At 38.7% G+C, this 17,417-nt stretch overlaps 2 protein-coding genes across 3 annotated transcripts; one reads left to right on the plus strand and one right to left on the minus strand.

Annotated features, from left to right (window-relative positions):
* LOC109844964 (eukaryotic translation initiation factor-like) lies at positions 498–9,442 on the plus strand. Its single transcript, XM_020414153.1, is given in 10 exon segments — positions 498–816; positions 818–914; positions 1,361–1,432; positions 2,610–2,705; positions 2,881–3,048; positions 6,279–6,376; positions 6,638–6,725; positions 6,812–7,162; positions 7,253–7,495; positions 8,166–9,442. Coding segments are annotated over 10 exon segments (2,253 nt in total). The 5' UTR covers positions 498–763; the 3' UTR covers positions 9,153–9,442.
* Positions 11,339–17,080, minus strand: LOC109844974 (AUGMIN subunit 8-like). Of its 2 annotated transcripts, none has more exons than XM_020414161.1 (7): positions 16,815–17,080; positions 13,978–15,403; positions 13,334–13,453; positions 12,860–12,976; positions 12,632–12,721; positions 12,312–12,419; positions 11,339–11,686 (listed from the first exon to the last, which is right to left on the minus strand). In XM_020414161.1, the coding sequence occupies exons 2-7, from the start codon at positions 15,346–15,348 to the stop codon at positions 11,624–11,626; spliced, it is 1,869 nt and encodes a 622-aa protein (XP_020269750.1). In that variant the 5' UTR covers positions 15,349–15,403; positions 16,815–17,080; the 3' UTR covers positions 11,339–11,623. The 2 variants fall into 2 exon arrangements, with proteins under 2 accessions (XP_020269750.1, XP_020269757.1); XM_020414168.1 differs by having other exon boundaries at positions 13,978–15,439.

Genomic DNA, 17,417 nt, shown 5'->3' on the forward strand with positions numbered 1-17,417 from the left:
AAAAAGTGGTAATGAAAAAAAAAAAAAAACGAAAATAAAAGAACTCTCTGACGAAATGAGTTTTACAATTCCTCTGGATTTTGAATTACGGGCAAACAAATAATTCTAACGAAGACTTCACGTTAGATTTTTTGATGATAGTCATACATTAATAATTAGTGGGAAGCAAAATAATGATAGCCCAGTACACAAAATGAAATCATGATTAGGCTTCCACTATCGGGCCCGATCCAATTCTACCCGGCCCATCTTCACTCCTAATTCCGTTATTACCAGCACCGACGTTATTAGGAAACGACGTACAAAACCAACGGCGAAGATGAAAGCCTCCGCCAATCCAACGGCCGCGATCTACCGGACAACAAAACCAACCCTTCTCCGGTTGATATCCATCGACTGGGCCGGCGCACATGCCCATGGCATTCGTTCGTAATTCCCTTCATCTCGCGGTGACAAAACCGTCAATAGACACTTTCCGTAGACGCAAACGAAGGCGACGCTATATCTCATCCCAGACCGCCGACAGCACCGCATAAGCGCACACTTACATATTTACCCCATCGTATTGTCACTTATCTACGAGACTACCCCGCCACCATCCTGTCGCCCGAGCAAAATAGGAAGCCCCCCATCTTTGTTTTTTTTATTTCTGTCCCGTTTTCTTCTCTTTTCACTCCTTTAACAACTCGATCGACGAATTTTATTAAATCGATCGGCGAACTCCTGATATCGTCACCGCCGTTAGAAGAGTCATCGACGAGTTATGCAGGATCAGACCGTTATTAGCTTGAGACCGGGCGGCGGCGGCGGCGGCAGCACATATTGGCCCTCGAATTGACTCGCCGGCGTTCAGTGCTCTTAGTAGCTCGTCGCAGTCCGATCAGCCGGCGTTCCGGACCTCGGCGGGTCTTAAGGTGCGATGAACTGGATCTAGGGTTTTGTTTTTTTTAGGTGTCTTGGGGCTAGGGTTTTGTTTAGATTGCTTGAAATGGGGTTTCTTTGGTTCTTGGTAGGAGATATTTGATCTTGGGGTGGTAGTATTGATACCTTGAAAGAAAGAACCGTTCTTGGTGGAGTTTGGTTAGGTTCGGATCATGATTTGTTTACATTTTTCATTAGGTTTTATCGGTTGATGTATGATTTTGGGCGCGCTCTAGTTCATTGGAATAATAAAGTTTTGTTCTTGATAGAATCTTGGAAATGTTACTCTATGCCTTTGGTTGTGTGGGAATATTGATGTGAGTAAACTCTGAATGCTTGCTAGGTGCATGCACTTCATGGTCTAGTGCCTGTATTTCTCAGTATGGAATTGGTTCATTTTCTCATTGGCTTCACTTTACTTTGCTGGTTATTCTATTAGAGTGGAGACTCAAGGTTTGATGGACGGGAGCGCGTCTGTTATACAAGGGATCAACTTTTACAACTCAGAGAGGTATTGCTGAATCTTTTTCTTTCTAATATTAATTAAATTCCGGTACCCTGAGGTATGGTGTGTTAGGGGGTGAACCTGAAATTTGTGAATCTACACGAGTAACCCTAAGATTACTAATTGTAATACATGGATGACCCTAGAGCCCAGACAAAAAACAACTTTCAAGGTTACCCGTGTAATTACAACCCGTAACCTCAAGATTACCCATGTAGATACACGGACTCCATGATCATTCATGTAGTTACACTATACCTCAAGGTATTGGAATGACATTAATACTTTCTATACTAGTATTGCCATGTTTCACATGAACTTGTCAATCTCCATCCATTGCATAGAGAAAAATTATAAGGGTATGCATGTAGGTGGTATATATTGGGAGGGAAAGCGGAGAAAGTTAAAGGTTAATTTCTTAGTATTCTTTAACACCACACTGAAGCCTCAGGGCCAGTCTGGTATTGCTAGTGCTTATAATAAGTTGCTTATAAAAACAACTTATGAAAGCAACTCATATAAGCTACTGAGAATAGCAGTTTGTTAATTAACTATAAAAAACTGCTTAAAAAGCAGTTAAGGTGTTTGGTAGAACTGTTCTTAATGATCATTATTAAAAGATATAAGAAATATATTGTATATAAATAAAAAAAAAGCAAAAGTTGCTTTTAAAAGCATGTCGGGTTGCTTCTAAAAGCACCCACTTAAAAGCATAAGCAACATCAATAAGCATGCCAAAATTGTTTTTACCAAAGACCATTGTTGGCTGCTTCTTGAAAAAATAAGAAGGAGCACCCTAAAAAAACCAATACCAAACTGGCCTTTAGTCCAAAGGTTTTATCATTCTATGTCAAATTGTCACTTGATGAAAAAATAACTTGAACTCTCAGCTCAGAGTCAAAGGGTTTTCTTGTAAGGATCTCCTTGAAGAATCCTTTGATGCCCGCTCATTATATTATTTGGAATATCTAACTGATTTGGTGGTATTTTAACACTTTACCTTGTGCATCCGTGGATTTCAAATGATGAAATTCTGACTACTACAAGCACCAGAAATAAATTTCTTGATCAGTACCTATATGTTCTTAGCGTATGGTTTTTGGAAACCTTACTAGCTCAATGCATTCTGCTTCTTTTAGGAACTTATGAATATCATTTTTTTTTGCTTTTTTATAAGCTACAGGTTGTTGAAGTACCAGAAGATATTCTGAAGATCAAGCAAGAGATTGATGTTGAGCTATTTGGTGAAGAGCAAACTTGGGGTCGTACCGATTCTAATGTAAGTTTTAGTTTGTGAATTGCATTAATAAAAAAACAGAGATGTGTTTGGTTGTTATTAAATTGATTATCTTCTCTAAGCATACTCTTAGCAATCATATTGCGTACACTTGCTTTGCTGTAACTAAATTGTTATATGTAATAGTGTTATTTTGATGCTTAATATACCTATTTAGGCCGTTACTCCAACACAAGGACGTTATTCTGAGCCTGATAATCGTGATTGGCGTGATCGTCCTAGACAAACGGGTGGAGAGGAGAGATCTTGGGTTCAAGATCGCGATAATAAAGGATCGAATGAATCCGATCAGTTTTCATCAAGAGGACAAATTCCTTCCTCCCAGGTAGTAACATATTTTTGCCGCTACATAGTTCTTGATGTCAGTTATGGCTTGATTTAATTGTTTTTCATTTTATTATTTCATATTTGTTCTTTAAGCAATTGTGGTAACTTTTGATGGCAAATGAAATGTAGTGTTAGCTCATATATAGCTGTGCATCCTTAACACATTTCTCCTCTCGTTATATCCTGCATAAAATGGGTAAACTACCATGTTTTACTGTAGTATGACTTAGTGTGCCTCTTTTTGTACACATGCTGTCGTGTGTCCTACATCTAGATTCTTACATAAAAAGATTGTTTACTAAAGTTAGAGATGGCTGCTTGTAAGCTTCAAATCTGAAGAGCAGGCGTCACAATTGTTATGTAAAGATATAGTGTAATATCATTATATGCCTGTATGAACATTTTACGTCTACATATTTTCAATGAGTATGAATTATGCAGTCAAGACTATTGGGGATTTTGAGTATAAATCAATCTTTCTAGTTTTATTTCTTCAACATCTGTGTGTTTTGTTAGAGAGATTGTTGAGCTTGGTAATCATGCAAAAAGATTCCATGATTTGTAGACACTATTATGTTTTTCGGAGATAGGCATAAGGACATGATAAGTACATTATCGGTGGTGAATACTTGCCAATTTGTCACATATAATTTACATGTTTTGAGTTGTATTTCTTTTAAAGGATCTTAAAGTATGAAATAATTAAAAATAGTTCATGTACTAATATTTATTTCTTAAGGCATCTTATCCCCAATTGGTCATAATTCATAGCCTTGAGTAAATTAAAGCAGATAGTCTGGCAAATGAAATGAGAGTTGGACATTGATTAGCATACCTAATCTTGCTAGTGAGAGAGATATATACCTTCATACCATAGGAAACTGCCAGCATTATCAGTAGAATAAATTTCTACAATGCTGAAATATAATGCTAGCAAACTGATTTTCATCACCAGTTTTTAGCTTCTGAATAAAATTATCTTCATATTTACTTACAGTTATAGGAGGTAACACATCTTCTGCGTTTTCAGTCTGATTCTAGAATTAGAAAGAGTATGTGTCTATTTGCCCTCATGTTTGTGTGTACTATTTGGTTTTGAAACCATGTAAATCATCTGCCGGGATTTCTTTTTCCTGTTCTCTTTCTTTATTTGCAATATTGTCCATGCCACCTTGGTGTTGCCATCCCTCTAAAGGCGTCTGCAACAGCCTATATACATCCTGACCATGAAACAAAAGTTATATTATAAATGTGAATATCAAATTTATGCCACCTTGGTGTTATCATCCCTCTTGAGGTTTCTGCAGCAGCCTATATACACCCTGGTATGGGTTCATCACTGAAAGAAAAGTTATATAATAAATATGAATAATAAATTTAAGATCTGAGGTAAGGAATGCATGACTTGTATAATGATCCTCTTGCAATTATCTCTTAGAATCATTAAGAACATAGCGATTAGCAATATATGTGGTCTGTTTGTATGTCCACATATATTATAAAGGTGTTTGAGAAATTTAAAGATATGTTTTAAATACCGGTTATCGGGGATTTATCGGACGGTCAAAATCCTTATCAGATAGTGAAAATCGGGGATATATCGGGGATAAGTAGTATTTATCGGAGCGATATACTGGATGGTGTATATATAATATAATAATTAAAAATATAATCTAACTATGCTTAATGAAATATAAACATACCAAAATGTAAATAATCATGCTTAGAATCACTAACCAATTGTAGAAAGCGAAACTTGCATCTTGACCGCACGATGAAACTCAGAGATTAGTTGTAGTGAGCAGTGATTCGATGAAACTCATAGATTATTGACCGAGTTATAAACTTATAATTAGCTAAATTAGTTGCAGTGAAAATTAGTTATAGTTAAAACTAATTGCTCAAGTAAAAACTAATTGTTTAAAATTAATTGTAATTAAAATTAAATTTGCTTATACAGTGTCACAAGTATTAATTACAAGTTTGCTATAAACTAATTGCAGTGAAAATTAACTGTAATTAAAATTAAATTTGCTTATACATTACAATCTCACAAGTATTTTCTTAAAATTAATTACAACTTTACAAGTTTGCTATAAATTAATTACAAGACTTGTAACTAATTTCTTATACAAGTCTCCCAGCAAGTCACAGTATTTTAACATAGATATATGGAGAAATCCTAAAACTTCACAGAAATTCTTACAGAAAAGAGTTATAACTTATAACTATCAAGTTACGTATGATGAAAGTGACAAACAATTGAGCAGAGGAAAAAGAAAAAGAAAGGAAGGGGAAAAAGAAACAATAGGAGAAGACAGTAATCAGAATAGATGAGGTCGGGGAGACGAGCTTAAAAGAAAAAGAAAGAAGAGAAAAAATAAACTTAAAAGAAAAGTGAAAAAACAACTAAGCAGTGAGCATACCTGTTCGAAGAGGAGCGGAGCGACGACGGCGAATGTTGGGGTCAGCGGAGGTGAGCTCTGAGGTCAGCGGAGACAAGCAACGACTGACGAGGATCACGAAGATTAGGGCTAAAGGTCGGGGAGGCGAGCGAGCAATGAAGTTCACGAAGGCAAGGCGAGCGACGATCAACGAGGTTCACGAAGGCAAGGCAAGCGACGAGATTCACGAAGAGGAACGGAGAACAACCGAACGAGGTTCACGAAGGCAAGGCGAGCGACGACCGACGAGGTTCACGAAGGCAAAGCGAGCGACGAGATTCACGAAGAGGCGCGGAGAATAGCCACAGGACAGAGTTTCCCGAAGGTTAGGTTAGGGCTGAAGTTTCATTTTATTGTCAAAGCGTGTCGGGTTCGGTTTAAGAAATCAACAATCCAACCCAAAAACTCCACCCGATAAACCCGATAATTTCAGCCCATATTATCGGCCGATAAGCTCCTTTATCGCCGATAAATCCCCGATAAACCCATAAAAACGATAACCGATTAAAATCCTACTTATCCTAGCGGAGAGCTCGCTAATCCGATAAATTGGCGATAATATCGGATTATCGGCTGATATTTAAAACAGTGACACACTTACGCAGAATAACACGCACACGCGCGCGCACACACATTTACTAATGTTGTCAGTTGTTATTTTTGGCTTAATTACCGTCTATTTGGCGACTTGTTTTTGTTTGTGTGGCATGCATGTTATATGAATATGAAGTTACTTTTATTGGTACTTCATGTTCATTCTGACATTTTTCTTGTAATTTATCAGGGTGGACCTGCTCCTGCTTTAATTAAAGCTGAAGTGCCATGGTCTGTTCGAAGAGGCAGTCTTTCTGAAAAAGACCAGGTTTTAAAAACTGTTAAAGGGTACTAATTTCTGCCCCGTTTATGATGCTAGTACATTTGGCTATTTTCACAATTATCTATCTCGAAGACATGTTATTCTTTGCAGACCTTAGATCTATTTTTGTTGTATTGCTTTATCTTATATGGGCTTTTTTTAATGATGTGTTTTTTACATGAAAATCTTTCTTCCACAGGTCATTGTCTTGCAGGCCTTAAATTGAGAACTGATAGAGAAGTAATGATTTTATTTATAACTTTGTTCCGTCTTATGATGATGTGCAGAATATTGAACAAGCTGACACCTGAGAAATTTGATCTTCTCAAGGGCCAACTTATTGATGCAGGAATAACAACTCCTGATATCCTAAAGGTTTTTGTGAACCAGAGAACTTTTCTTTTGTTTTACGGTGTACAACTGGGGGGAGTAAAGCTGCTCAATATTTTTTGATGGTGCAGGATGTCATTACAATCATATTTGACAAAGCAGTCTTGGAGCCCACCTTTTGTCCTATGTATGCTCAATTGTGCTCTGATCTGAATGATAAACTGCCTCCATTTCCCTCTGAAGAGCCAGGCGGTAAAGAGATCACTTTTAAGCGTATACTTCTAAATAATTGTCAAGAAGCCTTTGAAGGTGCTGACAGTCTAAGGGCTGAGATTGGAAAACTAACGGACCCAGATCAGGAAACAGAGCGCCAGGATAAAGAAAGATTGGTGAAGCTCCGTACCCTCGGTAACATTCGCCTCATTGGTGAGCTTCTAAAGCAAAAGATGGTGCCAGAAAAAATAGTTCATCATATTGTTCAGGTGTGTTTAGGCTATATTCTTTATCTTGTTGGTATGTACATTTTTTTCTTTTCTTAGTAGAAGATCCGCTAATTCTGATCATTCATGCAGGAATTACTTGGACATGATGGAAAAACTTGCCCAGCTGAGGAAAATGTTGAGGCTATCTGTCAGTTCTTTAACACAATCGGTAAACAGTTGGATGAAAGCCCCAAATCTCGTAGATTTAATGATGCCTACTTCAACCGTCTGAAGGAGCTTACAAAGAACCCTGAACTAGCACCACGTTTGAAGTTTATGGTTCGTAATGTCCTAGATCTCCGTACCAACAACTGGATCCCCCGACGTGAAGAGGTGAGATAGCGTATAGTACATGTAACATGTTATCTAATTTAGTGCAAATCAGCTTTATTATTGTATTTGAAGTAGAATTAGATGAGTACCACTTACTTTAACATGCTAATTGTTTACAAAGGAATGGAGAGGGTGATAAATATTGGAAGATGGGTGTATGTGCCTGATGAATACTTTGATGGCTTGAAGTAAGGCTAAACAGTATGTGGCTGACATCAGGACATTGAAAATCCGGGGTATCGAAGTGGTTAAACAAAATAGGTCTAGTTGAAACTTGAGATTGAATTTGTGCTGTCTAGGGGGAAGGAGATAATAGCATATGAAGGCTACTTAGTGAATGAAGGAAGTGGTTGGTAACTTCTCACATGTGTGTACGCACTGAGTGCTGAGGGAGTTCTGTGAAGGTTGGTAGCCTGACTTTGTCAAATTAGAAATGTAAGGTCGGCTGATGATTTAGGGTTGAAGTCACAAAAGTGAAGATTTACAAAAGCTTGACCAAGCGAACAAGTTACAGTTATAGATGTCACCTTGCTAAGATGTTTGTGAGAATTTTGAGAAATTATATTTATAGTGCTAATAAACATGTTTCCGACGAATAGTTATTTTAATCTACTCCTTTCGCGATCTTAGTTTGGTTTCCTTGAACATCATTCATGGTTTACCTTTGCAGATGAGAGCCAAGACCATCTCTGAAATCCACAGTGAAGCAGAGAAGAACCTTGGACTTCGACCTGGAACAATGAGAAATGGTGGTCGTGGTGCTGGAGCAATAGGAGGTCCTCTAAGCCCTGGCGGTTTCCCTCTTAATAGACCAGGGGCAGGAGGTATGATGCCCGGAATGCCCGGAACAAGAAAAATGCCTGGAATGCCCGGGCTCGACGATGACAACTGGGAAGTCCCTCGCTCTAAATCAAACCCCAAAGGTCAAGCTTTTCGTAACTCTCCTTCTATGGTTGGAGAGGCTTCACTTATTAACTCTAAGCTACTACCCCAAGGCAGCGGTGGCCTTATCTCCGGAAAAACTAGTGCATTATTGCAGGGTAGCGCAGCCCAAAGTTTTGGTACACCGAAACCTCTTGCACCGATGTCTCCAGTTGTCACTGAGAGACCTGCTGCAGCACCAAAAGCGGCAGTGCCGAAGGCAAACCCTGTTGATTTACAAAGGAAAACAATTTCACTTCTTGAAGAGTATTTCCATGTGCGCATCCTAGATGAGGCAGTACAATGCATAGAGGAGCTAAAGAGCCCCGAATACCACCCAGAGGTTGTCAAAGAAGCCATCAATCTTGCCCTCGACAAGGGTTCAGCCTGTGTGGATTTGGTCGTCAAACTTTTGAAATTCTTGTTTTCTAAGAAGGTTTTCACACAAAAGGACTTGGGAACTGGATGCTTGCTTTACGGGTCGATGTTGGATGATATTGGCATTGATTTACCGAAGGCACCGGCGTATTTTGGCGAAGTTGTTGGTAAGCTCATTGTGGATGGTGGCCTTAGTTTCAAAGTAGTAGAGGAGATATTGAAGAAGGTGGAGGACTCGAGGTTTCAGGCTGCAATGTTTGATGCGGTGATGAGGAGTGTTGGAGCTAGTTCATCCGCTCAGGCAATTTTGGGAGCGCAAGCGGCTGATATCAAGGCTTGTGAAAGCCTTATATCATGAACCATTGTTATATCATGAACCATTGTTATACGTTAGCTGTTCTCTTGCTTTGTTTTTTCTTCTTCTGTAAACTTATTGGTAAAATACTTGGTAAATTTTGCCTTTCCTCTTTTTTTTTTTGCTGAAACTGTCTGTAGCGGATCTGTGAGAGTATAGGCTATAGTTCTATGAGCTGTATATTTCTGCGAGGTCGTGTGGATTATATTTTATTATTGATCTGAGACCATGATGAGAAGAAGAAGAAAAAATGCCTGGATTTTGGCCTCAAGCCACGGCAAGTTATTCTTGAAGTGACCTAATGTTGTCATGGAGAATATCCCTTCTTTTGGTGTATGAATTTGTTTCCCTTTTCAACTCTTACACTCTGCTATGATATGTTGATCTCGATTGAGAAGTTGGTTTCTTATAAGCGCCAGGGCCAAAGCAAGCGCTAGAAAAAAATGCAAAAAAAACTGTTTGAAATAGTTACTTTGTGAAAGAAATATCTCTTCTGTTCATGGTCGAAGATTGCGCTTTTTGCTAGGTTTACCTATGGAGTAAAACAATGAATTTATTCTTCCCTATTTTTTTTCCTAATTATTTAATATACAGCTTCACTGCCTTCGCCGTGAAAATCCCCAGCTTCTTCTTTCGTTTGCCATCAAATATTTGTTTCATATTTTCCCTCTCTTACTCCGGTGCAACAGTAAACACGATGCTGCTATTTTTTAGGACACTGAGTTGAAGAACATGCACCTTTATCTGCTGCTCATTATTAAAGTTAAAGCTCGAAAAAGGACCTACATGAGCTTAGAATACCTTTGGCTTTAATAGCCATTTCCTTTCGGCAGAAAAGGCAGCAGGCGACGACGACGAGAACATCATAAAACAACTGCTTGGTTAATCAAGACGAAGTTGAAAACATGTGAATTGCATTCAATTGCATAGTCGTGCTACTATTAGATAGTACGAGGATACCATAAAATCAAAGATTAAAATGTAAACTTAATTTTAAAAATCCGACAACGCTGGCGCGGTCCTGATGTGCATTTTACAAAGTGTTACTTAGATCTAAGGAGAATTTCTCAAAGAGACCGATTTTTTGCTAAATAATTATCAAAAATAACAACTTTGCTAAATAATTAGCAAAACCATCCTCTTTTTTTGCCACGTCATCATGACCGGCCAAAAAATGAACGATTTTCTGAAAAATAATATTCGAAATATACAGAACTAATAATTCTGTGTAATTAGTAAACGCCAATTAAGATATTAAACTACTTCATTTAAATACACATGACCAATAGCTCCGTGTAAATAATGAGACTCAAAATGACAAAAACTCCGGTGCCCAATTCTAACCCGAACCTCCCACCTCACCGCCAAATTCCGCTCGTTCTCTCACCACAGACCAAAACCGAACCCCAATTCCTACAAGTGGCTGCTACACTCACCTCCGAAGGTGATGAACGTCGTTATCCGAATCAAAGAGGATTATCCAACGCCGATAAGCGCATAAAGCGAATCGGCAAACTGTTGATGACACGACAACGAACCACCACAATGGAAAACGCTAAGTGGACCGCACGCGTCAATCAACATGCGTGCGTCAATCAACACGTGTGTGTCAATCAACACGCGTTCGCTCCCGTCCCCCTTCACTCTCTCCTCCGCCCAAATCCCCATGCAAACCCCATGCCTCTCCCCCACCTCTCCATCCATCCATTCCCGCCTTCACCACCACCACCGCCACCGGCCAGTACATCCAGATCCGGATTCCGTCGGCTAAGAAGCCCTCGTTTCTTGTGATCACGTTGACACCGGCGGATCACATCAACACCAGCGGACGCACTAAAGAAAGTGGATTGCGGATATAATCTAGGCTTCTCATAATTAGCAATTCCTAAATACACAGGACTACTAGTTCCATGTATTTTAAGCATGATATTTTACAAAATCAACCTCTTTTTGGCTAGCCTTGATGACGTAACCAAAAAGCGGTCGACTTTGCTAAATGTTAAGCAAAATAGTCGATTTTGCTAATTATTTTCAAAAATGATCTTTAAAAAAAAAAATTCTCCTAGATCTAATGCTCCCTTACAGTAGTACATTTCAGTTGATACATTCATCATCTCATCTTAACGACTTTGATTTTGTTGGAAAAATTATGCTTTATGTAATGTACTCTTAATCCAGCCAACACGTGGACAACTACGATGACTATATACACATAAACATTTGACCTCTTCATCTTGGCTTTCATTTATCTGCATTTCTTTCCATATGAAACGCAGAAAAGGGGGGGAAAGAGAGAGAGAGAGAGAGAGAGAAAATTACAGGGGCAAACAATACACCTTCTGAGAGAAGAAAAAGATGAGGGTGGAACAAAAGGCAAAGAGAAGTGAGGAGTAAGAACAAATTTACACATGAGATTGAGCAGGTTCTGTAGTTATCTCCAGCAATGGTTAATTGTTAGCCACAAAGATATTGGATCACTCCACCAGCAAATCTTGTCTTAATTGTATCAGATGTGTTCTGAGGCTGCACTCTTGTACCTAAAGTAAACCACCAGAAGGCAGAAAAGTTTGAAATATCAATTTGAAGCAAGCAGTAATGTAGTACCGATGAATTGAAATTTTAAAGCCCCTTGGCACATTAAAATCAGAAAGTGATATTAGATGACAACACCAGAGATGATAGTTCCATTGAAATGATTAGATAGTAAGTATAGAAACACGACGCGTACTCCAATCACAACCCTTGCCAGCAAATTACACTAAAAGCACCTAGAATATCATTTAGACAGAATTTTGTTTCTTTACTGCTCACTGCATAGTGCAGAAACTAAGCTCAATCTTTCCCGTAGACTTGTCTATTTCAACTTTTTTGTTTCTGTTACCAAATAAGGTAAATCTCTTTTGCGAAACCTTAGGCTCCGGATTCGCACCTATATAGTTGAAGAACGAGGTTTAAGTATTGAAGTTTTTAATTAATAATTGAGTGCTTGCTTGGGCTGTGGGAGAGCTCAACTTTGGCTGACATAACTTGGAAGAAAGGTTATCAAAAGGACTACACTGTATGCGGCATATACGGGATATGTTAGCGAAAGCTTAAAGAATTGATAATTAACTATATATGAATCTTATCTAATGCAGATACATGACTAGAGCACAATTTTACCTGCATAGCTGCCACTGCAGCTAGTGATTCTCTACATTCATCAAGCATGATGCTTTCTGTTGCTGCTATCTCAGAAAGTTCAGAAACTACAGAATTTGTACCCTCCACCTGCCAAACATACAAATTTCCATGTGATGACCTCAATGTTCAAACAGATTAAAATAACACAGGAAGAAAATAACCCCTAGGACCAAATTAGTTCAAGTTAGTAAAGCGAGTAATCTCATGAGGGTTGTTCTACAAATGGACGTAACATCATGTGGTCAGCTTATAGTATACAAAATAGACAGCTAAGCAGAGGTGAACATCAAGAGAATTACCCTAGACAGCAAGCAACAGATGGAGGAGCCCATTGCTTGCATGACATCAACTGCTGAACTAATAGCATTCTTTACAGCACCCACATCTGCCTGCAAGAAAAGAAATCAAACAAAGAGGGAAAATTTAGGCTCGGATCAGTTATTTCTTTTGAAAACCATCAGATTACCAACTCAAATACACGTAACATGCTTAACAGCACTAGATTTTTAATGTATTAATTTACATACCCTTGCCCTTCCTGTTACTGGTAAGCGCAATGTGTTTGCTTTAAGAGCTTCAATTGTCCCTGACAAAGAATCATAAGATTCTTCTCCTAGTATGCTCCAATCCTCGAGGTATGCCATCTGAATAACACATCAGTTAGAAAATTTTGGATTTATTACACAATTGGTGACTCATGTTTCCATGAGACAAGACTAAGAAATATACATATGTAAAAGCAAAAGAAAACTCTATAGACCAGCCTCTTTTTCCTAGTTAGTTGACTTTGTTTGATGAGTGCATATTGGTTTCTTTTGAGGTTAGATGCCTTATTAAACATCTCCATGCAGCCCAAAAACCTTTAATGATGAAATAGTAGATACCAGAGAGTGGTTAGGAGCTCATAAATCAAAGGGTTGTCTGTAACTCTTAAGCAGAAGAGTGGTTAGGAGCTCATAAATCGAGCTTGATGATGAAATGGTAGATACTAGAGAACTTACTTGTTCTTTTATTATTGATTTCCACTTCATTTCTCGCCTCAGGTTTTGCACGTCCATCGTTTTCACGGTGACTGAATCACGCAATTCAGACGTAATATTCCAAACATTGCAAAGCATCTCCTGTTTCACATAATAAAATCAGCAAACAGTTTATCCACCCAATCTGGAAACTATAGCATGGATAAAACGTTCCAAAAGAATATGGAAAATTCAGTGCCAACACTAAATATAAGAAGCACATAGAGAAGAAGTTAGTGAGTTCATTCTTATAATTTCCTCATAAATTTGGTAAAAGTCTATGGACATTGTTTACCTCGGATATCTGTGAATTACTAGGAGTTATCTAATTTTTCTAGGTTCAAATTTCTACCAGTGTTACAAAAGTAGGAGTTGGTTTGAGTTAAAGAGGTCAAATTATTGCACAACCAGCATAAATATGCCCCTTACATGTACTCTGTGTAAAAGATAATGTAAGGGGCATTTACCAACTCATGAATGGATCTCTTTAAAAACATTCATGCTTCTAGGATGCAACAAGAGAAACCTGTTACAGCATCCGAAGGGGTTTTAGCATCTTTTCCATCATAAATATCTGTACCCTACATATCGTATGAAACCAAAATTCTAAAATATTTTCTTCAAACCTCTGCTACTATCTTCTGGGTCGAAAATTGTTCATCAGCTCTGGCATTGACGAAGCGCCACTGCAAGTTCCTATTGTAAAGTAGACGCAAATGATGGGAATCATCCATGTGACTGGGGCTCCTTTTTCCTTTTCGCACATCTGCAATATAGTTGAAAATAGAGGATGACGCACCGAGTCGTGTTGATGCACTGCTAGATGGAGAAGATGGAGTTGTTGGTCTTGTCCTTGATGGACTCGACATCCCCCTAGACAATGTTGCTGAAGCCTTATTTGGTGATGATGGACGAACCAAACTTGGAAGAGGTGATGGGCTCCTACTCGGCCTCGTATTTGAAGGAGCTCTTTCTAATGGAACTGAAGTTACATTTCGTGCACCCTTTTCACTTCCTCTAGAAGAAACTGGTCGCGCAACCTCATTTGTTGAATTCCTGAGACCTCTGTTCATAGCATCCGTTGAGGACATTCTTCTTGTAGGTGAAAACCCTCGTGCTGAAATCGACAAAGAGCCAGATCTACTCATCTTGTCAGTTAAATCCATGCTTTTTGTGGACAAGGCATTGGTGGATACCTTCCCTCCAATCATGCGGGGCCACCTAAGTTGATCGATTGCCCTCACATGTGAATCCTCCACAGGCCGAGAATTCTCTGTTTGGCCTGAGGTGTTTCGCCCTCTCAATGGTGTCCTCTTCCTCTCAGAAGCTGCATTCGTAGAAGACTTCAATGTGCGATCTGGAGAAGGATTTCTGACTGGTTTCTCGCTCTTACTACAAAGAGCAGAAGAACGCTCGGATTGGAAAGAAGCTGACAGATTAGAAGAAGACTCGGATTGGAAAGAAGTTGATAGATTACGAATCGAAGGCCACAAACCATCGGGAGCTCGGGAAACCAGTGATCGCCGGGAAGAGTTCACCCTCTCAACCTTTGAGTCACGGACTGGAGTACTAGACCTTGAGGATGAAGATGGTGATGAAGGTCTGGAAGTCTTTGAGAAAGGAGTTGACGATGGAGAAGACGGCGATGAAGGCCTGGAAGTCTTTGAGAAAGGAGATGACGAGGATAAAGGCGCTGAGTGCCGTGATGAAGGAGATGAGGGGGTTGAAGGCCTTCTCCTTTCAGCTGATTGCGGCCGCTGAGGTGCTGAAGTTTTTGACATCGGCGATGTCTGACTAGCTTTTGGAGATGGGGATCGTGGAGTTGATGTGATCCCAGACTTGTACCTTGAGCTAATTTCTCTGATACGAGGCTTGACATTGGTCGGCACTGCATTGTTCTTCTCTGAATTAACCAACACCGGCCGAGGTTTTTCTTCTGCTGGGAATGTCTTCTGCTGTGCTGTAGCTGCTGGAGCCTCATCTTTGCAGAAATCCATTCAAAAGGGCTTCTGAATCAGACCACATTGAGGTTTTCTTCATACAAGTGTAAACCTACACGCACCAGTGGCACAAGACCCTAATTAAAACCTGATGATGATTGACAAAAGTAGAAGAAAATTACAGTTTAAGAATATAGATAAACACAACTCATGTTAGATCTTTTGTACAAAAAGAAAAGTAATTTAGACTCAAGTCACAAACTCATACAGGGAAGCATATGCTGAGATTTGCGAGCTGTAAGAGAAAATTTTGGTCATATAGCTCTGCAGGAAAACAGGTATTCTGAGTTTATCATGATGAATATATGGATGAGATGTAGTGTTCAATGCTATTGTTACTGCAAGAATAACACTGTAAACAGGAATGGGACATCAAACCACGTAAAATAACAGGTCCATTCACAAACCTATAGATGCTGAATCTACGGAGATCTGCAAGGTCCAAGGGCATGAATATAGGCAATGCAGAATTCCAGGGGAAATGGGTTTCCTAAGTTAATACAATAAGCTAATATCTAAATTAAATACACTCAAATCTGAGCAAATCAGGCCAAGATACAAGAGGTCAACTGTGTCAAGTGTCAACCACATGCAAGACTAGTACAACCAGTGGGAGTAGTGTAACCGAAGGATGCGTCAAACTAAGTAAGATGAAGTGTTTTCTAATCTTGACAGCAGAAATAAACTAATGCAGGTCAGTAACCTAACTTAGTTTTTTGTCTGTCTTTTGTCCTACTGAAGTTCCATGGTCGGCAAATTTAAGCTTAAATGAGTAGTGTCTTCCGCATTTCTTCTCTCTTCAAGAGAAGGCTAAAATTGTAAACAAGTGATGGTAACAGATAAAAGCGAATTGACCACTTTGCATAGGGATCCACCTTCATTTCTAGGTTGGAGCTTGCGAGGGATCTTGGTTTAATGGCGGTTTCTAGGGTTTGGAGAGAACTATGGGGATCCACATCAACAATAAGATCCCTCCAATTCCCCATGAAATTCTTAAACAAATTAGAAGAAATTTAAAGCTATAACATAAAACATCACCCATTTTTCTACTCTATTTTTAGGTTTATTATTATTATTATTATTATTATTATGTTTTTTTGGGGGGTATTCTCATAACTCAGATAGAAACTAATTTCCACAATTTCAATTTAGCTACTGAAAACAAAATAATATTCAAAGAAATCAACAAAAATTCAACTTTTTCAGTCTCTCTATCATAGAAAAGATCCAATTTTCAAAAAATAAAATAAAATATAAAATATAAAACCTAATTCGCTGTACTAGGATGTAAGGACCTATTGAAGTTTATATATATATAAAAAAGCTGAATTCCCTTCCAAATTGCTCCCAAACCTATACAAAACCAGAAACTTACGCTCCTAAAAATGAATCAAATTTCATGAAAATTGATGCAAGTTCCCTAAATTAAACAATCAATCGAGCATCCAAGCAACCAAACTAACCTCGAGACCAGCGAAACCAATCGCCCAAATTCAACAGAGCGACAAATGAGAAATGACCTAAATAAAACCGAAAGCGTAACCTCGAAGCATCCGCCCAAAATCCTGAAGAATTCGCCTCGATTTAGATCCGCGAATCCTCGGATCGAGCTCGATTTCGACGAAGAAATTAGACGAGAAATCCAAGTGAAGGGAAAAAAAATCGACGCAACCAAGCTTGGGTTATTATTATTATTATTTATTTATTTAGGGGGAAAAAAGCGGGTTTCAGTTAAGAAAAGGGCGTTGGACAAAGAGCACGCCTTTATTTGTTTTAACTCTACTTTAATTAATTAATATATTAGTTTTGTTTTTTTAAAGTCTAATTAGTTTGTTCCCTTTTTCGTACGAACTTTTGACCCAAGATGTTGTTACCTCCCTGTGACATGCCTAGAGTTGGTAAACTGCTTACTTGGCTTTCTGACAGCTGGTCGGGTGAGTTTGGATCCGACCCGATTTGGACCCGATTAGCCCATTGGAGGTGCTGAACAAATTTTTCATGTATTAATCACAAGATTTATATATATATATATATATTATTATATATATAGAATATGAAGTATGACT

This window comes from Asparagus officinalis, chromosome 1 (genome assembly GCF_001876935.1).
Source record: "Asparagus officinalis chromosome 1, Aspof.V1, whole genome shotgun sequence".
NCBI classification, from domain to species: domain Eukaryota; kingdom Viridiplantae; phylum Streptophyta; class Magnoliopsida; order Asparagales; family Asparagaceae; genus Asparagus; species Asparagus officinalis.

Excerpts from the sequence above, each read along its gene's own strand:
- LOC109844974 (XM_020414161.1), bottom strand. The coding sequence starts at position 15,348 with ATGGATTTCTGCAAAGATGAGGCTCCAGCAGCTACAGCACAGCAGAAG. Across the intron at positions 12,722-12,859 it reads CAGTAACAGGAAGGGCAAGG|GCAGATGTGGGTGCTGTAAA; the intron begins GTATGTAAATTA and ends CTTTTCTTGCAG. Across the intron at positions 12,420-12,631 it reads TCTGTTGCTTGCTGTCTAGG|GTGGAGGGTACAAATTCTGT; the intron begins GTAATTCTCTTG and ends TATGTTTGGCAG.